This window comes from Barbus barbus (genome assembly GCF_936440315.1).
Source record: "Barbus barbus genome assembly, chromosome: 3".
NCBI classification, from domain to species: domain Eukaryota; kingdom Metazoa; phylum Chordata; class Actinopteri; order Cypriniformes; family Cyprinidae; genus Barbus; species Barbus barbus.
Genome location: NC_136731.1, coordinates 924,612 through 949,870, shown reverse-complemented (window position 1 = coordinate 949,870; position 25,259 = coordinate 924,612). Strand labels below are relative to the sequence as shown.

The following is a 25,259-nucleotide window of genomic DNA, read 5'->3' as shown; positions in this document are numbered from 1 at the left end:
AGCTTTACTGTAAAAGAGCTTTGCTCTAAAAGAGATGCAAACCATGTATAAACTGTTCCTTGAATTCCGACAAGGTGCTTTAGCTGGTTCAAGAGAATCGAATGATCAACGATATCAAATGCTGCAGAAAGATCCATTAGAATTAAAGCAGCATGATTCCCTGCATCACTTATGAGTAAGAGCTCATTCACTACCCATAAGAGTGCTGACTCAGATAAATTCCAGTCTGGCTTTAGGTGTAGACATAGTACTAAGATATTATTCTTGTTTAAAAAAGTAGTCAGTTGTCTCAAGACAACTTTTTCCAGTATCTTAGATAGGATGGGAAGTTTTGATTACCTTTCTTTAAAATAGGCACAATAATATCTTACTTAAGACAAACTGTTACAATCCCATTATACAGACTACTATTAACAATCGATAAAATACTCTGCCCAACAATATCAGAGCCGTCCTTAAGAATGCACAATGAAACGGAGTCATTAGGGGAGAGATTGAACGCTTTAAATGAGAAATGATGTCATGAAATTCAGAAAGCGACACTGTTTCAAACTGATTAAAACAAAGTTCTGTTGCATCAGTTTCACCTAGATTAACGACAGAGGTAAGAATATTAGCTCTGATCCCATACATTTTTTGGATGAAAAATTTTGCAAATAAATTACAAGTTGTTAATGAGGGAGTGAGGATTAATTTATCAGGGCGAAGATGTCTATTAATAATGGTGAATAATTTGCGTGGAGAATTATTGGCAATAATATTGGCATAGTAACTTACTTTATAGTACTTTGCAGCTTTTTGATATTTGATCAGCATTTGTAGGGAAATATGCAGTTTGTCTTTGTTCCACTTTCTTTCTGCTCTTCTACATTCCTGTCTTAGGGCTCTAGTCTGCTCATTCAACCACGGTTGCACATTGGGTCTTTTTTCCTTCATCTTATATGGAGCAATAGAATTCATGATGTTAGAGCAAACAGAATTAAATGCTTATATTGCTGCACCATCAATACCCTGGATCGAGTCTGCACTCTGCGGATCCAGTAGAATTAATCTCAACATTTAAAAATTCTGATGTCGTGGAGGGAGAAGTAATGCAAGAATATGTAACAGACAATGAAGGGGCAAGACATGTACTTGGAAAATTTACGTTAAATACTACTGGACAGTGATCCGAAAAACTATTAATCATGACATCAAGATCACAAACAGTAGCTCCTAGTGACAAAATAAGGTCAAGCGAATGGCCATGTTCATGAGTGCTGCATGTGACAGATTGAGTCAAATTAAACGAGTCCAGCATTTCTAAAAATTCTGCAACCATAGGTTTTCCAGGACAACAAACATGGATATTAAAATCATCAACAATTAATATTGAATCGGACAAAGGGACAATATAAGAAAGGAAATGAGAAAAGTCCCTAATAAAGCCTTTGTGGTATTTAGGTGGACGATACACATTTACACAAAGCAGCGGTTTTTTTAAAGTCCAGCATTATTACTTGTGATTCAAAACTCTGATAGGTCATGGCAATAATCGACATAAAACATTTATCAAAAACAGCGGCGAGGACACCACCCCGACTAGAGCCTCTAGGTTAACTAAAAAAGTAGTCTGAGTTACTTCCACAATAGGAGTGGAATCCACAGCGTTCATCCATGTTTCCACAATAAAAAAAAAATCCAAATTATTTGATGTGTAAAAGTCGTTTAGGATAAATGTCTTGTTCGTTACTAGCACCATCCTTACCAAATCATTCCCGATCGGCGTACTTGTGCCTCTGCGATCATCATCTTTCCTCAAATAACGCAGATTGTCCAGGTGCAAGCCTCTCTTGCAGTAGACCGATTTTGGCCAAAAAAGTCTAGGTAAGACACTCGACACCTCTGGACAAATCATACGAAGACAAGGGAGTCATTATCACTCACTCTCGAGGCCAAAGCGATCATGGATCTTGTTTTAGCTGACACACCTGCTCTACATCCACATTTCCTTCTGCGTTTCTTTTTTCCACTGGCATTCCCCATCGATCGAAGTATCTCAGCTGGTAGCGATCTTACAAGCCAGGGGGAAAAATGGCATTGACCAGCGTCATGGAGACTTGATACAACTGTTTGGATATGAAGAAGTGTTTGGCAATCATTAGTCCAGAGAGACTGGCTCAGTTGACGGAGAGCACACAAAACCCTAATAAAAACATTAAATAACTGGAGCAAGATGAGACGCCTACACACCACCAGGCGCCATCTTCAAAGGTTTTTGAAAAGGTTGTGGCACAAACAGACATTTTATTTGACTATCTACTGTATTAAAAAGGCATGTCGTGACTCCTTTAACCTGTTAACCCCCCCCCCCCCCCCCATTTGGGGCCTCACAGGTGAAAATAACATACCTAAATTAAAATGGTAACGGTTCCTGACAAAGTGTGCTACACAAACAAATGAGGTATCTTTGGAAAGAAGACACTCTAGGCTTTACTATCTATCATCCAGAGTTGATAATGCTCAAAAAGATAAAAAGTTATAGGCACTGACGTGCCTTGAAAAATATTTTTCCACACTGAATGTTTTTTTTATTTCATATACAAATACATGAAATAAGTCCTGGAGCAATCCAGAAAAGTAATGGATCGAAAGCCATGTGTCTCATGAGTTCATATTTCAAATTTGAAGAAGATATCATGAAAAATGAGATTCCTGCAATATTTTTTCTGAAACTATTTATAGTCCCCCCACCCCCCTGTTTGAGGAAAAATAACCACCAAATGGATTGCAGAATTATACAAACTATTTTAGTCATTATACATGTTCCTGCATAGTTTTTCAATTATAAAATAATAGACGGAATTTTAGACATCATATAAGTGATTTATTTGAGCACTAAAAAATACAAAAATAGTTATTTGAGTAATAAAAAAGGAAAAAAAAATAGAATAAAATTGCTTTGTATATAGTATGTGTTTCACGAATCTGGTCCATGCTCTTCCGGACAATCACCACCAGAGGTCACCTGTTCACCACATTGACCCTCACACTACACAGCACACTGGACTTCAGTTCCCACAATGCATTGCACAGATCACAGCTGTCACCATTCACACATCACACACACCTGATTCTCATTATCACACACTATTTAAGCCTGGGACTTGCTCTTGCTCGGGGCCGAGTATTATTTGCATTTATCACTCTCCAAGCGATAGCAAATTTACATAGCCATTGTCATTGTCATAGTCATAGTTTTGCCTTGTTTTCCTGCCGTGTTTGACCCTGCTCTTGTTTCCTGGATTTTCCCTTTACCTCTGCCGTTTGGACTCTGTTCGCTCCCTGTTTGGATTATTGCTCTCGTCTCTGGATTATCTCTCTGCCTTGCCCCTTTGGATACTGTTCGCCGATCATCGACCCACGCTTGTTCCACGGATTGCTTTGTCTTGCCCTTGCCATACCTGTTTGCCCCTGTCTGACCCTGCCTGTTCACTGACCATGTTTTGTAATAAAGCTTTGCATATGGATCCGCACGTCTCATGTCTCGTCAGCCCCGTTACAGAATACTCGGCCACAAAAGGATCCAGCAGCTTCTCAGACAGTCATTCATCAGGTATGGATACAACCAGACTATTGTTTGCCCTTAAACAAGGCCCACGTTCACTGGAGAATCACATTAGAGAGTTTTTAGCCATTGCTCATTATTCTGATTTGCCGGACATTGTGTTGATGGAGATATTCTGTGATGGCATTAATCAGCCCCTGCGATCCCAGCTTAGACGCAAGGGTCCCCATGCGTCACTCGCGCAGTTTATGGACTATGCTTTGCTGGGTGTGAGCTCTTCTTTTACTGTGGGTGTCGCGGAGGAACGTGACACCGCACTCACTCGCAAAATGGCGGCTACAACAACACCCCTTCATGTCATTGCTGCTAAGCCAGAGTCTCTTCACGCCTCAGCGCCTCAGCCAGAGTCTCTTCACGCCTCAGCGCCTCAGCCAGAGTCTCTTCACGCCTCAGCGCCTCAGCCAGAGTCTCTTCACGCCTCAGCGCCTCAGCCAGAGTCTCTTCACGCCTCAGCTCCTCAGCCAGAGTCACCTCTGATATCCAGTGTGATGGACCCACCACTGATGTCAGTGCGAGTAGCTGGCATTCCCAGGGCCTCAACCCTGGCTGTTACTGAGACTGTTCCCCTGACCTCAGTGCTTCCCGTTATGGCGGTCGCCATTTTGAGTGTGTGGGCTGCACACTGTGCTCCTGAGGCCTCTTCAATCCACGAGTCTACCCCTAGTTTCTCAAACCTGCTGCCGATTGCGGCCAAGGCAAGCCCACCTGAGCTCCCGCTGGTCTCGCCCAGCCCACCTGAGCTCCCGCTGGTCTCGCCCAGCCCACCTGAGCTCCCACTGGTCTCGTCCAGCTCTCCTTCGTCCCCGCGGGTCTCGCCCAGCCCACCTGAGCTCCCGCTGGTCTCGCCCAGCCCACCTGAGCTCCCGCTGGTCTCGCCCAGCCCATCTGAGCTCCCGCTGGTTTTGCCCAGCTCTCCTTCGTCTCCGCTGGGTCCGTCCAGCTCTGCGCTACAAGAGCGCCCCTCTGAATCCGCGCTTTCAGAGCGCCCCCGAGAATCTAGTTCTCAATTCACGGCCAGGAATGCCGATCCCGAATCCAGTTCTCAGGTCACGGCCATGGAGGCCGTTCCTGAGCTCACGGTCTGCCTTGCCACGGAGGCTGTTCCTGAACTCACTGTCTGCTCCGTCACGGTCATGGAGGCCGTTCCCGAACTCACTGTCTACCCTGTCACGGCCACGGAGGCCGTCCCTGAACTCACTGTCTGTCCTGTCACGGCCAAGGAGGCCGCCTGTGAGCTATCGCCCTGTCCTGTCACGGCAAAGAACGCTGTCTATGAATCCTGCCCTGCCACGCCCCCTGAGATCATGAATGCTCTCCCTGTATTGTCTGTCTCTGCTCTCCCTGTGTTGTCTGTCTCTGTTTCCCCCAGATCTCAGACCCTGCTGTGGTTTCCTGCCCAGTCTGCTTCCTGGCTAGGGTCTTCTGCTCAGGTCTGGTGGTCCTCTACCCTTCCGTGGTGGTCTTCTGCTCGGGTCTGGTGGTCGTCTGCGCCGCCCTGGTGGGTTCCCGCTCCGTCTACTCCGCCTTGGTGGACTCTTACTCTGTCCTGGTCTCCGGTTCCGGTTGGATGTCCTGCTCTGCCCCAATCCCCGGTCTTCCCACTTCCTCAAGGACCTGGCCCTCCGTCCCTCCCCCTGTTCCGCCTCCGCTCCACCGCCCTCCTGGATTATTTAGGAGCGTCTGGAAGCCGCTCCTTGGGGAGGGGCTATGTCACGAATCTGGTCCATGCTCTTCCGGACAGTCACCACCAGAGGTCACCTGTTCACCACATTGACCCTCACACTACACAGCACACTGGACTTCAGTTCCCACAATGCATTGCACAGATCACAGCTGTCACCATTCACACATCACACACACCTGATTCTCATTATCACACACTATTTAAGCCTGGGACTTGCTCTTGCTCGGGGCCGAGTATTATTTGCATTTATCACTCTCCAAGCGATAGCAAATTTACATAGCCATTGTCATTGTCATAGTCATAGTTTTGCCTTGTTTTCCTGCCGTGTTTGACCCTGCTCTTGTTTCCTGGATTTTCCCTTTACCTCTGCCGTTTGGACTCTGTTCGCTCCCTGTTTGGATTATTGCTCTCGTCTCTGGATTATCTCTCTGCCTTGCCCCTTTGGATACTGTTCGCCGATCATCGACCCACGCTTGTTCCACGGATTGCTTTGTCTTGCCCTTGCCATACCTGTTTGCCCCTGTCTGACCCTGCCTGTTCACTGACCATGTTTTGTAATAAAGCTTTGCATATGGATCCGCACGTCTCATGTCTCGTCAGCCCCGTTACAGTATGTACTGTATACTGATTGCCAGACATGAAGTGATATTGGCAGACATGGTCATAGAGTCAGTAATCACACGCTGATGTGCTTCCATTCAGATGATAATCAAACAGATGGGCCATATAATCAATAATAGCTGATCAATGAATCACAATGATAGCTGTCATAGAGTCGCTAATAAACACGCTGATGTGCGTCCATACAGATTATAATCATGCAGACACGGCCACATTCCCCACACAATACACACACACACATATAAAAAATGTAGAAGAAAAAAAAATGGAAAAGCAGATCGCTAAATTACGCCCCGCTCAGATGACAGCCTGCGTCACAGCTGCATCATCGCTGCCTGGAGGGAGCGCCAAATTCAAATAATCTATATTCCGTTTTTGAGACTTTTTTTTTTCCGTGGACGGTCTCATTCTGTTTGTAAAACTGTATACTACAGCACCGTGTTGTTTTTTACCACCAAGACGCTGTTTTTGAGCGTAATTTATTCCATAACGGATGCGAACAATAACTCTCTGAAGAAATGAAACGTAAACAAAGGAATATTCATCCTTATTACAACGTTATTGTTTCGCTGGACTAAAAGTGCTCGCTGGGATGTTGTTCTGTGGACCCTTACCTCTCTAACTAAACTGGGATTTCAGCAGTGGACGCGTTTGTGACTCGTTATTACAATGAATCTGGTACGTAGTGTTGTATTACAAATTTATTAGATGTTTTATTTAGGTTCCAATACAATAGTATATAAACTGAGAAAGTTTAGTTGACTGAATTTAGCATTTGAGACATAGATGATATATTCAAAGAAGATTAAGTCAAGCAATCCAGGTGTCTGACATTAACCTTTGTCTCTAAAATGATTGGATTAGCACCTATGCATCTGAATCACACTGTTATGCTGATGATGTCAGGGCTGGGGAAATTCTGGTAATGGGCCGATTCCTGTACTGTATTTGCATGCTTTGTTTAGATTGTCTCCACCTCTATGTATCCCTCCCCCTCGAAATGTATATAAACTACCATTTATACTGTTTGAGTCAGACTTGGATGACTACAGCAACACACAGTGAGTTCTCAATAAAGAGTAATTTATCCCAAAGTCTCCTGGTCTCTGCTTTGACGAAGGAAAAGTTTCCAACAGTAGTGATTTTTTTCTCTCCGTGTTTGGATGTGTACTGCTTACACAAATGTAGCAAATACATTCCTTATAAGCTTTCCATCGGAAAACAGCGATCTGTCGTCGATGCTTGAGGCTTAGACCTTCAGAATGATATATAGTTTGTCAAGATGAATGATATTCATTCACGTTAAATTCATTCATTCATAAACATTAAACTAGTGGGGGGAAAAAAACGCTTCAGTGCGCTCACGCACTGGTAAAGGTTAACATGTTAAGATTCTTATTTACTTAGTTATTTAGAAGAATTTCTCATTCAGAAACATTTATTTTAAAGGTGTTAGATTCATTATTAAATATGATACTATAGTTAATGATTAAACACTCACAGAGCTTTTCTGCAGTTGATCACAGCTGGTATCAGTCTTCTTCTCCCCTCAGCTGATGTGTTGTATTTCATGGTGTTCAGCTCATCCAGCGGCTCCTCTGACATCTGAAGCATGTAGGAGATTGTTGAGCAGTGAGCAGCAGAGAGTTCCTCCTCTGAGTGTTTGTCTGATTTCACAAACTCCTGAATCTCTCTGGACAGAGTCTGATCTTTCACTTCCAGCAGACAGAGGAACAAATTGATGGATTCACCAGCTGAGAGACGATACATACCACCATCATCATCATCATCATCATCTTTGATCTTCTCTTTAATGTACTGTGTGGTTCTCCTGATGCTCTTTGAGCTGTCCTCTGTGTTTGTCAGTAGATCCTGTAAGAGTCTCTGGTTGGACTCCAGTGAAACACCCAGCAGGAACCGCAGGAACAGATCCAGATGGCCATTCTTACTTTCAAGAGTTTTATCAACTGCTGATTTTAGTAGATTATACAGAGAGACTTCATTAAATCTGTAAAATCTGAATTTACGCAGTGGCTCCATGTTCTTTGTTAAATAGCAGTAAAGTACATAGAAAGCAGCGAGAAACTCTTGAAAGCTCAGATGAATGAAGCTGTAGACTTTCCTCTGATGAATCACAGATTCCTCCTTAAAGATCTCAGTGCAAATCCCAGAATACACCGAGGCGTCAGTGACGTCTATGCCGCTCTCAATCAGGTCCTCCTCATAGAACATCACATTGCCCTTCATCAGCTGTTTGAAAGCCACTTCAGCAAGTTTCACAATCACTTCTCTGTTGGACTGCTGGAGTTTCTCTGGATCTCTCTCTTCATACTTCTGGTTCCTCATGTTGATCTGAATCAGCAGGAAGTGGATGTACATTTCAGTCAGAGTTTGAGGGATTTCTGCACTCAGATCTTCTTCCAGGAGCTTCTGAAGCACAGTGGATGAGATCCAGCAGAAGACGGGGATGTGGCACATGATGTGGAGGCTTCTTGCTCTTCTGATGTGTGAGATGATTCTGCTGGCTTGATGCTGGTCACTGATCCTCTTCCTGAAATATTCCTCCTTCTGAGGCTCATTGAATCCCTGAATTTCTGTCAGACGGCTGATGTATTCGGAGGGGATCTGACTGGCTGCTGCTGGTCTGGAGGTGATCCAGATGAGAGCAGAGGGAAGCAGCTCTCCTTTCATGAGCTTTGACATCAACACACCCACTGATGAAGTCTCAGTCACATCACAAACTTTCTGAGCGTCAGAAAACATCAGTGTGATTCTGCTCTCATCCAGACCATCAAAGATGAACACAACTTTACACTCCTCATAAATCTTTGAGTCCAGATCTTGAAGTACAGGATGAAAGTCCAGCAGAAGTCTGTGAAGACTGTACTGATGATCTCGGATCAAGTTCAGCTCTCGAAATGGAAGCACAAACATGAAATCTACATCCTGATTGGCTTTTCCCTCGGCCCAGTCCAGAATGAACTTCTGCACAGAGATGGTTTTTCCGATTCCAGCGATGCCTTTAGTAAGAACAGCCTTGATCTGGTCTTTCTCCTCACATCCTGGTTCAAGTGAGGCTTTAAAGATGTCATTGCAGTAGATTGGACTGTCTTGTGAGTGTTGTGTTCTGGCTGTTTTCTCCATCTGTGAAACCTCATGTTCTTCATTCACTCCTTCACTCTCTCCCTCTATGATGTAGAGCTGTGTGTAGATCCTGTTCAGGAGGCTTTCATTCTCCTGGAGATTCAGTCCCTCAAATAATCTCTCATACTTGTTCTTCATGCTGGTTTTGAGCTGGTCTTTGACTCTCTGTAGTTCATCATTCACTGGTTGATCATGTTTATTCAGAGACGCTGTAACGCTCGTGTTGTTCAGACAGAAGACAGAGGCTCCTCCAGAGATACTTTGCTCTCGATCTACTCTGCTGAAATATCACAAGAAGAACAGATTAACACTTAAAGCTTTAAGAAATGAGGAAGAAACCAAAAGCTGCTCCTCAAACTGACAGCAGAGACTCTGTTAGCCAGTAAGTTTCTTATATCTGGACATTGAGATCAAAATTAATTTTGCATCACTGAACTTTTGGCCACAGATTTGAGGTGAAATTTGAAATAAACACGTCGTATTGACCCGAATATAAGACGACCCCCCTTTTTCCATATGTACCTTTTGGAAAAAGGCTTTTTGAAAACAAATCTTGTGTTTTACTGAGAAAAAAAATTAATATTGCATATTTTTCCTATTTTAATTTTTGTTTTGAAAGTATGGTAAAATGTACCAACAATCACATTTAAAAATATACACTTTTTGATATACCATAAATATAACAAGTAGCCCATCTGAATCTGAATTATATAACAATTAGACTATCCATCTCATAGTAGCTTACCAAAATTTTATTAATAGAAGTGAAATCTTAGACAGTAATTCATCAACTGGCCACTGGAGGCTGGCTGCAAAAGGGAGTCAATCCCATAGACTCCCCATGTTAAAATGCCCAACTTTACAGCAGAAAAAAAACATGTTTACAGCCTGGTTCAAAAAATTATTTTGGTCTATATAGCTAACTGTGAGAGGGGTGAATTGTTTTTTATAACTCATCCGTTTAAATTATATCAAGCCTTACATTTCTGCATAATTAAGGACGTGGCTGCTGTCACCACTGTCGTGCTTGGTGGGCGTGATTTCAGCAACCAGCTCCACCCATGTACTGCCTTTTTGCTCATTTACGATTATCCAGGAGTGACGTGCAGCCAAGATGGCGATGGCCGTCTCCGCCCACTTTAAGCTTCAAAAATGCTCTTTAGAAACCTACAGATGACGTCACAGACACTACATCCATTTTTTTTAGTCTATGGTTTTCACTCGCGATCTGCTTACATTAAAACACACATTACATTACGTATTTCTTGGCAATCTCGTTTTACGTGTATTTGGCGCCACCTATTGTTGTGGCTGTATTATTGACATGTCAAAGTCTAGACCAGGGGTACTCAAGTTAAGAGGCCAAGCGGGCCGCATTTAAACTACATCCGATCCGAAGGGACACAAATTACTATTTGCATCATCAGACTTCAAGACAATATTTGCAGATTTACTGATTTAGAAATACAGTTTATTACTTATCTATGTCTTGCTTGTCCTTGTCCTATTTAAAATAAGACTGAGCAAAGTTTGATATAAAAGTTTGTTTTTGCATTCATACTCAAACAGACTATTGAACAAACTCAAAATGCTAAAACTAAAATCATTATTGAGCAAACAGTTCACAAAATAGGAAGAAGTATTATTTTTCATATTTATATTAACTATATTGTATCAATATTTTTTAAATGGATATCACTATTCTCCCACCATGATTCTGAAAAAAAGACAACTAAACAAAATAACATGCATTTTATTAGTTTTTAGAAAAAAAATTGCTGCAGTCTATTTATAGAATACAATATTCAACGAATTGATAAAAAAGATTGATTCGTACAAATGATTCATAACTTGCTCATAAAGACTTCACTTGTTTCATTCCTGAATGAATCAATGTTTTTTCAATGAATCTCAGTTTAAGTCACTTGTCTCTACCTGCTGGCATAAAGTTGTAATTGATACAATGTTTATTTGAAGCATCGTCACCTTCATAAAGGTGATTTATTCTATTTTGATCGCTTCTGTAGACAGCTGTGTTTATATCCGAACTGTAAACTATTCCAGTACTTCGCTAGCGCAGATTTGAATGTTACATTGTGTTTTAAAGCTATTTATTTAAATATCCAACAGTAACGACAGTAAACACACAACGCGACAATATATGGTTTATCTGTGTTCTTCAAGCCATCTCTGGTATTTTCATAATAATAAAGTAGCCTATATTTATAATCCAATGATAATCGGCATTGCCTTTACCGTATGGAATATATTATCTGCCTCGTTCTGTGACAAAAACCGCACATCAGCTCACAAAATGAAATTATTTCAAACACTCGACTGATGTTGTGGAGTAAAATCATGTTGTCCTCTTTTGTTGGACAGCGCTTCTCTCTTAAGTTGTTTGGGGCGTGCTGCGCATGGTTAGTTACAGCGCTTGCAGAGATCCAGCAGCTTTTACTACTGCAATTGTACATTTAATAAAAAAAAAAATCAAACTGCCTAATATTTTGAGCACAAATTGTAATAAAAATACATTAATCTTCAGCATGATGAGGGCCACAAAATTAATGCAGATGGGCCGCCTGTTGAGTACCCCTGGTCTAGACCCTGAACATAAGACGACTGCGTTTTTTTTTCAGATGTATTTCCAAGAAAAAAAACGTACTCGGTTACTAACGTAACCTCGGTTCCCTTAGATACGGGAACGAGTACTGCGTCGCTAGACGCTATGGGGAAAAACTCCTTTTTCTCCGAGGACTGAAGACTTTTTCAATCACGCAGTGTGACTGCACGGCCATTGGTTCGTGCAGTAATAAAAAACGAACCAATGGCTCGTCAGTGATACTGCACGAGCCTATGGCGGCAAAGCCCGCCAGAAGGGGTGGGGTCATCTGGCTATATAAGCGGGCGCTTCGCCATAGGAAAACAGGCCAATTCGACTGAAGCGACGACCTGGGTCGTGCAGCTGCATGGCATGGCATAGTACGCAGTACTCGTTCCCGATCTAAGGGAACCGAGGTTACGTTAGTAACCGAGTACGTTCCCTGTCGATACTACACTCGTACTGCGTCGCTAGACGCTATGGGGAACAAATACAATCCCGCCATGCCATGAAGAGAAACGACAATCATAAAACTGGCCTTGAGCAATAAGGCTCAGAGGGACCAATTATGAGCAGGAAGCATCCTGCAGGAGGCATGAGGACCGAACTCTTAGAGGTCTATCCAGCCTAGAAATAGTTTAAACGGTCATAAATACAGCCTCAGCACCAGGAATGGGGCCAAGAGCGTTCTTGGAGAATCAGGCAATGCCTGAGGGGACCGCTTAAGACAGGCGTGTGCCATCTAAGCATAGAGAACCCTAGCCTGTAAGGCTGGGACATCCAAGTTATAAAACCTGGCAAATGTGGACGGCGAGGCCCAGCCGGCCGCCGCACAAATGTCTGCCATAGATGCACCACTAGACCACGCCCAAGAAGAGGCCACGCCTCTCGTGGAATGGGCTCTCACTCCAATGGGGCTCAGGAGGCCCAGGGAGGAGTATGCTAGTGTGATAGCGTCAAGTAACCATCGAGATATTCTGTGCTTTGTGACCGGAGACCCCTTGGTGCGGCCGCCAAAGCAGACAAACAGTTGTTCCGTCTGCCTAAATGGCGCGGAACGCTCGATGTACATTCTCAATGCCCTGACCGGGCAGAGAAGGTTGAGCTCTTGGTCCTCCTCAGAAGAGGGGAGCGCAGAAAGCGTAATAACCTGGGCTCTAAACGGAGTGTAGAGCGCCTTAGGGACATAGCCGTGTTTTGGTTTTAGGACGACCTTAGAGTCGTTAGGCCCAAACTCAAGACAGGCAGTGTTTACAGAGAGAGCCTGCAAGTCACCTACTCGCTTCACCGATGCTAGCGCTAGTAGCAGAGCGGTCTTGAGCGACAGTGTTTTTAAGCTTGCAGATTGCAGTGGCTCAAAAGAAGGGCCCTTAAGGGCTCTCAGGACCGTGGGCCGGTCCCATGCAGGGACTGCGAGGGGTCGGGGCGGATGGAGCCTCCGAGATCCCCTCAGGAAACGGACAACCAGGTTGTTCCGGCCCACCAACTGTCCGGCTATAGGAGCGTGAGAAGCTGCTATTGCTGCCACGTAGACTGAGCGTGGAAGGGGCGCGGCCCTTATCCAACAGCTCCTGTAGATATGACAATATCACATATGTCACATGTTATCAGGTCTTCACTGCGGGCTTGACGCCAGGTGGAGAAAACCAACCATTTAGAGGCGTAGAGGCGTCTCGTGGACAGGGCTCTAGCCTGTTCAATGGTATTCAGGACATTCGGGGAGATCTACTGAGTCCCATCGAGTGCCCATAGATGCAGGTCCCACAGCTCGGGCTGGGGGTGCCAGATCGGTCTGTTCACCTGGGAGAGGAGGTCTCGCCTCAGGGGAATGGGCCACGGAGCCGCTATTAGCAGCTGCGATAACTCTGGGATCCAAAGCTGGTTCTTCCAGAGTGGGGCCACTAGAAGCACTTTTTGCTTGCATTCCCTGATTTGTCTGATTACCTGAGGAATCATTCATGGGCCAACGCGTCCTCGCTCTTCTAAAAATAAATCTGGCAGTGAGAGTTGTCTTTGGGGGCGAAGAGGTCGACCTCTGCCCTGCCAAAGATTCGCCGGATTTCCTGAACCGTCTGTGGGTGGAGCATCCACTCCTCTGAGGGGACGTTGTTCCGAGAGAGCATGTTTGCTCCTTGGTTCAGAACGCCGGGCACATGAGCTGCTCTCAGTGAACGCAGGTTGAGATGTGCCCATACCAAGAGGCGCTCTGCCATCTCGAAAAGGCGTTTCGAGGTGAGCCCGCCCTGGCGATTTATGTATGACACCACTGTCATGTATTCCGAGCGGACTAGCACGTGGTGTCCCTTCAGGACTGGCAGGAAGAACTGAAGAGCTTGACATACTGCTTTCATTTCAAGGCAGTTGATGTGCATCTGTCCTTCTGCGTTCGTCCAGGAGCCAAAGGTCGGTTTGCCATTGCACAGAGCTCCCCAACCTATGTTGGAAGCATCTGTTGTAACAACCTTCCTTCTATAAACCAAACCCATTGTCACGCCTTGTTCGAACCATTACAGGTTCTTCCAGGGGGCCAGGGCTGACACTCAGGCCCAGTTAACCCTGACGTGAATGCGTCCATGACGCCACGCATGAGGCGGAATTAGAGGTTTCAGCCAGTACTGAAGGGATCTCATCTTGAGAAGGCCCAACCGAAGAACTGGCGATGCAGAGGCCATGAGGCCCAGCATCCTTTGAAACGATTTGAGTGGGTAGGAGGCTCCAATCTTGAAGGAAGCCGCGAGCTGCCATATGGCCAGAACGCGATCTGGCGTGACTTTCGCCTTCATGCGGGCGGAGTCGAAAACTGTCCCCAGGAACGAAGTTCGTTGGCTGGGGGACAGGGAGCTCTTGACTAAATTGATCCTGAGTCCCAAGTTCTCCAAGTGACTGAGGAGGAGGGACCTGTGTGCTACCAGCTCTGCCTCTGACTGTGCCAGAATGAGCCAGTCGTCGAGGTAATTCAGGACACGGATTCCCATCTGTCTCAGAGGGGAGAGAGCCGTGTTTATGCACTTCGTAAAAGTGCGGGGAGCTAGAGCCAGCTCGAAGGGCAGGACCGTGTATTGATAAGCCACACCCTCGAAGGCGAATCTCAAGAATCGTCTGTGATGGGGGGCTATCTGGATGTGAAAATAAGCGTCTTTCAGATCCAGCAAAAAGAACCAGTCCTCTGGGTGAATTTGCGAGAGGATCTGCTTCAATGTAGTCATTCTGAATGGCCGTCTCATTAGGGCACGTTTCAGACGTCTGAGATCGAGGATGGGCCGGAGGCCACCATCCTTTTTGGGGACGAGGAAATAACGGCTGTAGAAGCCTGATTTGCTCTGAGCTGGGGGAACTATTTCTATAGCTCCTTTCACCAGCAATTTCTCCACCTCAGCTCGCAGAACGTGAGCGTTGCTGTCCGCACTAAGGTGGGGACCCTGCCGCTGTACCGCGGGGGTCCTCGAGCGAATTGAAGTGTATAACCTCTTTCTATAATCCCCAGAACCCACTGTGACACTCCAGGGATGGCCCGCCAGGCCTCGGCCCGTGTGGCAAGGGTTTTGGAATTAATTTGGGTGGTGAGTCGCCGTGTGGGGACTCGACACACCTGTTAAGAGAAAATTATTCCTTTGAAAATGTTTGCGTTTTATTTTTCCTCACTATAGTAGTGATCGGCTGTGTGGGAGCTATATAAATGGGCCCAGTTCACAACAGTATGTACACAAACACATTGCCGTCGACACACCGAGCTAAACAGTGGCCGTTTCGCGGCGCTAGACTCAATGCTTCCATCAGGAGAGCAGTTAACTCCCCCGTGGGCGGGGTCTAGAATCTGAACCTGACAGAGATAATCATAATGACAGCCCTTTCTATCAATTTGCCTAAAAAGATCAAACCACTCATTAGAAGAGGGGTGCTGATGATCTTTGTGTGTTAACACCCTGGCAGATCAAAAACTGATGCACGCATCCCATCAGATCCGTTCGTAGCGGACGAGGAGAGGCAGGGCAAGACACAGACTGTCAGATCAAAGCTGTATGGAGAGTGAAACACGGGGGTTTGGCCAGCGTAAATTCACTCACGCTTGAAAGCTCAAACCCGCGATTTGATATTTCTTCTCCGAGGTAACTGGGAGATGAGAAACACGAAAGCAGGGGAGGCGGGGCCAACTTCGTTGAAGTAGGATAACCGTGAGCCCAGCAAGGACAGCTTAATAGTGAAAATAGCGCGAGCAGATCAAAGAGCTGCGAGAGGCGCTAATCCTTAGTGCAAACACACCGGCAGATCAAAGCGCTGTGTGCAGAGTGAAACACACGGGGCTATGCCAGCGCGCAAAAATCACTCGAGCCTGCCCGCTCAGCCCCGCGATCTCTCGGTTTCCAGAGAGTGAGAGCGGGGAAGGCGGGGCCAACCAGCGCAGTATTGTAAGATCTGTATAAATGGATTGTGCCACTCAGTGCGATGAGGAGCGCTGATCCTCGCGTGTTTAACACACTCCGGCAGATTAAAGTGAGCACACGAGATAAACTGGCGTGCAATCACTCAAGCCTGATCGCTCCGCTCCGCGAGTTAGTGTTCCTTCCTCCGAGGTGTCTGGGAGAAGAGGAACATGAAAGCGGGGAAGGCGGTGGCGCCTTATAGTGAGTGAATCAGGGGCGGCTTTCGACGAAAGCAGTCTGTTTGTGAGGGAGCAGCTTTAGCGACTCACACGCACATGCAAAGCTGTCAAAGATAGCTTTCTACTCCGGTCCGCCCAAGAGGATATAGTAACGAGGGGCGGTGATTCTCACGTGTAAAAACACTGGCGGATCAGAGCGCTGCGGTAAGAGTGAGCATGCGGGCTCTTGAGCTGGCGTGGGATCACTCAAAACCGGTTACTTAGCCCCGTGGCCCTATCGTTTCATTCTCCGAGCTTGCTGAGAGAGAAGAAACGGAAGAGCGGAGCTGCCTTGCTAGAAGGCCAGCGAGTGGAGAAGAGCAAGACTCATACTCGAGTGAGCATTCTGTCTCAATGAACGCGCAGTCTGTGTGGGCGTTGCCCACAGAGGCAAAGCGCTCACTGCCCTTCTGCATCGTGCAGAATTCCCTGCGCGAGCCACACTCGCAGTGCGACATTTGCAACAAAGTCGCTTGAAATTTGCTCTTTCAGAGAAATTTGTTTTTTGACTCACCGGATGGCCGCAGGGGACGAGGCTGGCATCTGCACAGGTCGCTGGAGCAGCTCGAAGAGCAGGCAGAGCAGCGAGAGGGTGCAGAGGAAATGGCAGCTTCTATCCGCAGCGAGGCGTTTCTACGGCGAGCGTCTTCCAGTCTCGAGTGTCAGCGAAGGGATGATCATCGTCGCTGAAGGAGAATTTATCTGTTTTCCTATGGCGAAGCGCCTGCTTATATAGCCAGATGACCCCGCCCCTTCTGGCGGGCTCTGGCGGGCTTTGCCGCCATAGGCTCGTGCAGTATCACTGACGAGCCTTTGGTTCGTTTTTTATTACTGCACGAACCAATGGCCGTGCAGTCACACTGCGTGATTGAAAAAGTCTTCAGTCCTCGGAGAAAAAGGAGTTTTTCCCCATAGCGTCTAGCGACGCAGTACAAGTGTAGTATCGACAGGGAACATTGTCTTATATTCGGGTCAATACGGTAACTCATCTCTCTGTCAGAACTCGACAGTGTGAGCATTTTACTCACATCTGCAGCAAACAATAGATGTGTGTGAACAGTGAACTGTGTTCAGGAGCACAACTGTGAATAAAACAAGCTCCTGCAGGTCCTTACAGAGTCTTCAACATCTTTAACTGCACAACAAACATCATCATTATTCTTTATTATCTTTAAATGTGGAGACTGAAAAGCAGGAATCACGATACAGCCTAAATTGATCATTAAACATCAAAAGGCTGTTGTGACAAAACAAATCTGAGTGCTGCACATACAGAGTAAAACCGTGGCACTGTTGCTGGTTCTATAGGCTTGTTTCACAGCAGTTCACAATCAGTGAATAATAGGGCACATTTATGCCAGATGATTGCTTGTGATTGACTGCTGATGAATTATGAGAGTCTGTACTTTATGTGTGGATATTGTAACATGTAAGATGGTTTTAAAGCCCTATTCGCACTGGATTAGTATTATCTGGGGACCTCATGTGATTTCGAAATTACTCCCCCCTCACATCTGAATTTTGTGTGGCGCATTCAGGATAAACAAAGCCTGTGATTTTACTCAAACTTACAGACTTATCTCCCAGATGTGATGTCAAGGCTTTGCATAACAGTATATATCATAAACTGTTCCCTACCAAATGCTGCTATACATGTCATCCATTTCCATCTAATCATTCTTGTTTTCACTCTTCTGAAGGTTTTCAGATTTCTTTTTATGCAAAAGTACATATGACCCAGCACCCAAACTACTATCAAAACACTTTGCAGCCTCCATTTTTTGCAAAAGATCGATTAAAAAGGTGCACAGGAAACAAGAACCTTGAAAAAATGACAAGCGGTGTCATAAATGCTGGCCACATCACAGAGATGCCGACTAAATATGTATATATCGTATGGGACTAAAATTATCACAGGACCTCGGTGTTTGGTGAAATATGGTAGGTCATTTGCGGGGGAATATTTACTTTACAAATTACAGACATGGCCGATTTGCACGGGATTAAGATCGCAGACAACCTCCGCAATTATTACAAATGACTGGAGGTCACCAGGTAATACTAATCCCGTGTGAATATGCATATTTTATCGCCCTCATCTTTTTCAGTGAGCAGTCAGCAATAGAAAATCGGACATTTCAAAATAGTTTTTTGCTTTGTTTTGTTTTTGTTTTTTCCTGGTTAATATTGGTTAAATACTGTGTTTAAAGCAGGCCTATAAATAATCACATAATTATTAAATACAGAACTATTTAAAAAAACGTGTGCTTTTTGTATTCTAATAAATATATATTTAATTTAATATTTTTTTCTTATATATATATATATATATATATATATATATATATATATATATATATACAGTATATATAATTTTCATTGCACTCCTGAGGTTTTTAATGCAGAAGCACATGTGCTCATTGTGTCAAGTCCTGTCTGTGTGCATTGAGTGTGTTTTTGACTGTCATAAAGCAGGTTTATCCTCACCTGGGGTCAGAGGTCACTGGATCATCACTGAATTTAGGAGGAGGACCCATGGATGCATCACTCTTCAGAGACACAGAGCTGTGATCAGGAGATGAAGATCTCTCTCTGACAAATATTAAGTAATGTGACACTGACATTAGCATATCCACATTGAATATGTTTCCACTTTTAATGCTCCAATACGAAGTAAACTACCTTTTCTTTATTTTATGGTAATGTAACATATCATTCAATAATATAAATAATCCTGCACACCTGTTAAATTTGTCAATTTAAAATACAGTGTAGTGTAACACAGTAAAACTTAAGCGCAAGCTCACTGTCATTCACTAGTATATGCTGCTTGACTTCGTTCTGAATAACAAACGCACTAAAGGACTAAATTTGCTTCGGTGAATATGAATTATTTTAACTAGTTTATCTTAGATTATAGACCAACTGCAAGCAATTTCGGCAGAATGCAATGCAAAACATGAGGGAATATGCTCCAACGTGTTCATATTCATACTTTTTAAAGTCTGTGGTTAAAGAGCCACTTAACGATAAAAGGCAGTGAATACACATTTTTAATGTTGCCGCCACGGTAGAAGTTCTGGATGAGTACCATCTGTAGCAGAACTGGAACGCAATAATTCTGACTGAAATATACATTCTGATCAAATTTCAACATCATAATTTCATGACAATATTTCATTAGAAATTAAATGTAGGTTCAGAGTTTGGTATTTTTATTTGAGCAGAATATAATTTCTATGTTCAAATGAGTGAATGTGTGTCTCTCAAAGCTTGTACAAGTTAACATTTTGAGCTTTTATTTTTATAATAATTTTAAATTGTCATTTCTCTTCTGCTTTTACTTGTAAGCAATCAGTTATCTTTTTGTTTAGAATGTGATTCTTAAATTTAAACTTTTTTTTGCACACGAGGACTAACATTTTGTAAAATAATGATTCAAATTAATTACTTTGTAATTTTTAAAACATATAAATTTCAGTAATTAATAAATTTTGTCCAATGAATCACAGAAATAATCTTCAGATGAATCAGTAAAATGCTGGTTATCTGCAGCTCTAATTGAGAGTCAGTGTGTGGTTCGGGGACCAGTGTGTGACTCCTGTCTGAATCTGCTGCTGTTGCTCGGTGTGTTTTTCCTCTGATTGAACATATTGAAGCAGCACTTGTCGACTCGTGGAGCGTCTGAGAAATGATGTACTTTGATCCAGTGATTGTTCACGCTGGTTAGTGTTTATCGGTGCAGCATGAATTGACCTTAACACTGGATTATATCTCACCTGGGGTCAGAGGTCACTGGATCATCACTGAATTTAGGAGGAGGACCCATGGATCTGTCACTCTTCAGAGACACACAGCTGTGATCAGGAGATGAAGATCTCTCTCTGTTCTCCATAATGACAAACTGACTTCACATCTGCATATGAAGACATAAGAGAACAAATGACACATAATATTGTGATTATTATTGCAGTAAATCTTAACGCTACACACACAATGAGACTGAAGAGAATGTGGAGCTGCAGCAGGATCCTTTTCTTCTAAATCCATAAAGTGGATTTACTTTACTTTATGTAATTGTATTTGTCTGAAAGAAGAAAGTCATATACACCTAAATGCTTTGAGGGTGAATAAATCACAGGCTAATTTTCATTTTGGGGTGAACTAACCCTTTAAAGTGCTCAATTTGGTATGAATTTGGGGTGGTGGCTTTAAAAGAACTGAACTTGCAAACAGGGCAACGGTCACACCAAAATAAAAATATTCATTATTCTGAAGCTGAAAATACGGTCCACACATATGCTTTTACTCTGTCACTGGCTACATATTAGGGCTGTGAGATATTGAAGAAAAATGCTATATATGTGATACCTTGTTAAATAATGCAATAATCAATATGCAATATGATGTTGGTTTAATTGTGCGAAATCAATTTAAATTATATTTAAAAATACTTAAAAACTATATAACTAATACATGTGATGCAATCTAGGAAACCCACCACATGGTGAAATTTGACCTATTATAGGTTCCAAAACTGTTTTTATTTCATCCATAGCTTGAACTTAACAAAAGTTATGGTTGTCTTGATCACCATGATTTTCAGGAACAGGATTTTGAGGAAAAACTGATTTAAAGAGAGGCAATGAAAATAAAAGCACAACAATCAAGTATCACAAGTAAAAATCACTTTACTGTGGTAAAAGACTTATTTTAGTCACTGTACATGTTGTAAAAGACACAAACTGACCCCCAGGAACACACGACTTGCAAACATGTATTATTTCTATCTAGCCAAGTTTCGTATGAAGTTTCCCTTTACAGTAAATGCGAACGTCGCAAGGCGGAAGTAAGTATGCACACACTCGCGTCGCCGAAGCTCATCCTGTGCACCGAGCCTATTAAAAATAACATGGCTTGGCAAACTATATTTTTGTGTTCTTATTGCATTCCAAATAAATTAATACGTGTGGAAAAAATCCTCTCCCTTCTACCATGCACTCTGTTCTCCGCGGTGTCTCCTCCCAACAATAACTGCATGCATTTCAAGCAAGTTTAAGACATGCTTTTTTGGCCATTAAATAATGGCGCAAATACCAGTAATTTGGCGAGCGCAAACATGAGTAAATCTCGTTGCGTAATTCATTTGAATATTTTGCGTCTGAAAGGTAAACTCCTACAAATGCATACTCAATAAGGTAGGGCTGCACAATTAATCGAATGCGATTGCCTTCTTTCAGATGGAGCAGCATTTACTACACAGAGCCGTAGTTCACTGACAAGCTACGCAAAAAAAATTTATAAAAATTTGCAGACAATATTATTGCGTGATTATGAATTCGAAGAAATCATTCTGCTTCTCAGTGAACTACGGCTCTAGTAAATGCTGCTCCATCTGAAAGCACGTGAAAACACCACATTTAATAACGTTTTTCCTCCAAACTCACTTCATAACATCAGTCGAGTGTTTGAAATAAATCCTTCCGTGAGATGATGAGGCTTCTAACACAGAATAAAGCACGCAACATATTTCACAGTATTCTAAGCAGTGATAGAGGTTATGTCGATTAGCATTGCATTATACTTTATTATAATGAAACTTATAATAAGAAGAACTCAGATAAACCATATATTGCAGTAGTTGTGTGTTTATTAGTCACGTTGTATCAATGAAAGCAGTTACATCTTCTGTTTATTCAGCAACTGGGTTTCTTCTGCAGGGCATATTTGGAGTTTCCGTGCAAGAGTGTCCTCTGGCCTTCGGATGAAGATTTACTACTGACCACAGAACCAATCGCAGCGTCTGTCTAGTCGCAATTTTGATTTCATTTTGATTTATTGAGAAGCCCTACAATAAGGTCAGGTGCAAAAATAACTGTCCACGCCTTTTCAACGCTAATTCTTCACTGTGCGTCTTTAGTAAAACCTGACAGTACTATTTTAACACCAAAAGACTGTTTGCGCTGGCACAAGCTGCTAGTAAAACTGGTTCAAATGTTTTTCTGTTCATTAAAGGGGATCTATTATGCTCCTTTTTACAAGCTGTAAAATCAGTCTCTCATGAGTGTGTATGTGAAATTTTAGCTCAAAATACCCAAGAAATAATTTTTTATAGCTTGTTAAAATTGCCACTTTTCAGGTATGAGCCCAAACGCTTTGATATTGAGTGTGTTACTTTAATGCAAATGAGCTGGTGCTCCCGGAGAAGAGGGCGGAGCTTCAAGAGCCCCAGTTTCGCATTAGCAGTAGTCATGGGAAGTTCGGATCATTTTACCGACTCGGACCTCTGAGTCTCGTTCAGCAAAATGAACGAATCTTTTTTCGAGTCATTTCGTTCATTTTAGCAAAATATAATTCAAATGTTATGTGTTACTTTCCAAACACATCTACTACTTATGCAAACGTTTATCACACTACAAACAATATAAAACTATGCTATAAGTGTTATGAAACAAAAGGATGATGGAAACAAAGATGCAAGTAACCAGTTTATTGACAGACGGTGAAATGGCAGAAATGAACAGAAAGGATGAATGAAGTCTCTCGGATGGGTAGGTGGTGCAGGGACTTTGATGGTCAGCGTGGTGATGAATGGTGAAGAGTGATCCAACGTAGAACATCCAAAGACACGATAATCAAGACAAGACAAACCAGAGTTTCCACGGACGAACACACGATGAAACAATCCACTGACATCAAACAACGATCTGACAAACAGGAGAGATTGCAGTGAGTTTAAGTAGCCAAGAGAAGATGAGCAGCAGCTGGAGAGGGTAATGAGAACAGGTGACGGGGATACAAAATAATGAGGGCTAAACCAAATCAGACAGATCGATGGGGGGAGACAATGGGAGAAACCAAATCAGAACAATGACAAATACCAGAAACACCAGGAGACATGTAACACACAGACCTACACAAGTACACGTGACATGAAGAACATAATGGATTCATAAACCGTGACAGTACCCCGTCTCCTAGGAACGCCTCCTGGCGTTCCCAGACTCCCTTACCTGTCGATTGTAATCATCAATAAGGGAGTGATCCAGTATGTCTCTAGCAGGTACCCAACTTCTCTCCTCCGGACCGTAACCTTCCCAGTCCACCAAGTACTGGAATCCGCGTCCCCTCCGTCTTGAGTCCAGAATACGATTGACCGAATAAGTGGGTTCCCCATCTACGAGTCGCGGCGGTGGAGGAACCGGGGCTGGCGGATTAATGCGTGCAAAAAAAACGGGTTTGATTTTGGATACATGGAACACGGGATGGATTCTCCTGTACACTGGAGGAAGTCTGAGGCGGACTGCCACCGGACTAATGATTTTGGTGACAGGGAACGGGCCAATGAATTTCGGAGCAAGCTTATTAGACACGGATCGGAGAGGAATGTTCTTAGTAGAAAGCCACACTTTGGAACCAACGACGTATACGGGAGGCCTAGACCGGTGGCGATCGGCCCTGGCCTTGGTGCGCGCTCCCACCTGGACTAGAGTCTCGCGGGCTCTAGTCCAGGTGCGATGACACCTCTGGACAAAGGCGTGAGCAGAGGGGACCGCGACCTCGGATTCCAGACTAGGAAAAATTGGTGGCTGGTAACCTATACTACATTCAAATGGGGATAGGCCCGTGGATGATACTGGTAACGAATTGTGGGCGTACTCCACCATAGAAAGTTGTTGGCTCCACGAGGAAGGATTCTTGGCAACCATACATCGCAACGTTCTCTCCAAATCCTGGTTGGCTCTCTCAGTTTGACCATTGCTCTGAGGGTGAAATCCAGATGACAGACTAACAGTCGCCCCCAATAATTTGCAAAATTCTAGCCAAAATTTGGACACGAATTGGGGTCCCCTGTCGGAAACCACATCCGTCGGGAGGCCATGTAACCGAAAGACATGGTCAACGACTGTAACCGCTGTCTCCTTGGCTGAGGGTAATTTGGGCAAGGGAATAAAATGGACCGCCTTCGAGAACCGGTCCACCACGGTCAAAACTACCGTGTTACCCTGGGAGGGTGGGAGGGCGGTGACAAAATCTAGTGCGATATGGGACCAGGGTCTCGAAGGGATCGGCAGCGGTTGAAGGAGCCCATCCGGGGGTCTATTAGAAGTCTTACCAGTGGCACAAACTGAGCAAGCCAAAACAAAATTGTGAACGTCGCGAGCCATACGAGGCCACCAAAATCGTTGCTTGACCAAATGTGTGGTGCGACTGACTCCTGGATGACAAGCCACATTGGAACAATGCCCCCACTGAATGACGTCGGACCGTAATCCCTCTGGCACAAATAAACGGTTTGGTGGGCAACCGACCGGAGGCGTTACCCCTTGTAAGGCTGTTTTAACCTTCGATTCGACCTCCCATGTGAGTGTGGAGACAATAAGTGTCTCCGAAAAAATGCACTCGGGAGTGGACGGGCGATCGGAACGGTCAAAAATGCGCGATAAAGAATCGGGTTTGATGTTTTTGGAACCCGGGCGATACGAAAGAGTAAAGTCAAAACGTCCGAAAAAAAGTGCCCACCGAGCCTGCCTGGAGTTCAATCTTTTAGCAGTTCTGATATATTCCAAGTTCTTATGATCGGTCCATACGATAAAAGGTACCCCCGACCCTTCTAACCAGTGGCGCCATTCCTCCAATGCTAACTTGACTGCCAACAACTCTCGGTTACCAATATCATAGTTACTTTCGGCAGGCGATAGACGGTGAGAAAAAAACGCGCAGGGATGCATTCTGTCGTCTGTCGGAGAGCGTTGCGATAACACTGCACCTACCCCCACCTCTGACGCGTCAACCTCCACCACGAACTGACGTGATGGATCAGGGGTAACAAGGATGGGAGCCGAAACAAAGCGGCTTTTAAGTTTGGCAAACGCAGCCTCGGCTGCGTCTGACCACCTGAACGTCGTTCTGGGGGAGGTCAAGGCGGTCAGAGGAGAGGCTAGTTGGCTGAAGTTGCGAA

General features: G+C 44.1%; 1 protein-coding gene across 2 annotated transcripts; it reads right to left on the bottom strand.

The window, feature by feature from the left end:
• Positions 1-1,759: 1,759 nt before the first annotated feature.
• Positions 1,760-18,886, bottom strand: LOC306856347 (NLR family CARD domain-containing protein 3-like; the record flags this gene model as incomplete). Of its 2 annotated transcripts, XM_079395581.1 has the most annotated exons (3): positions 18,785-18,886; positions 7,414-9,336; positions 1,760-1,884 (listed from the first exon to the last, which is right to left on the bottom strand). In XM_079395581.1, exons 1-3 carry the CDS (start codon positions 18,832-18,834, stop codon positions 1,863-1,865), a joined length of 1,995 nt encoding a protein of 664 aa, XP_079251707.1. In that variant the 5' UTR covers positions 18,835-18,886. The 2 variants fall into 2 exon arrangements, with proteins under 2 accessions (XP_079251707.1, XP_079251708.1); XM_079395582.1 differs by lacking the exon at positions 1,760-1,884 and having other exon boundaries at positions 7,410-9,336.
• Between the last annotated feature and the right edge of the window lie 6,373 nt (positions 18,887-25,259).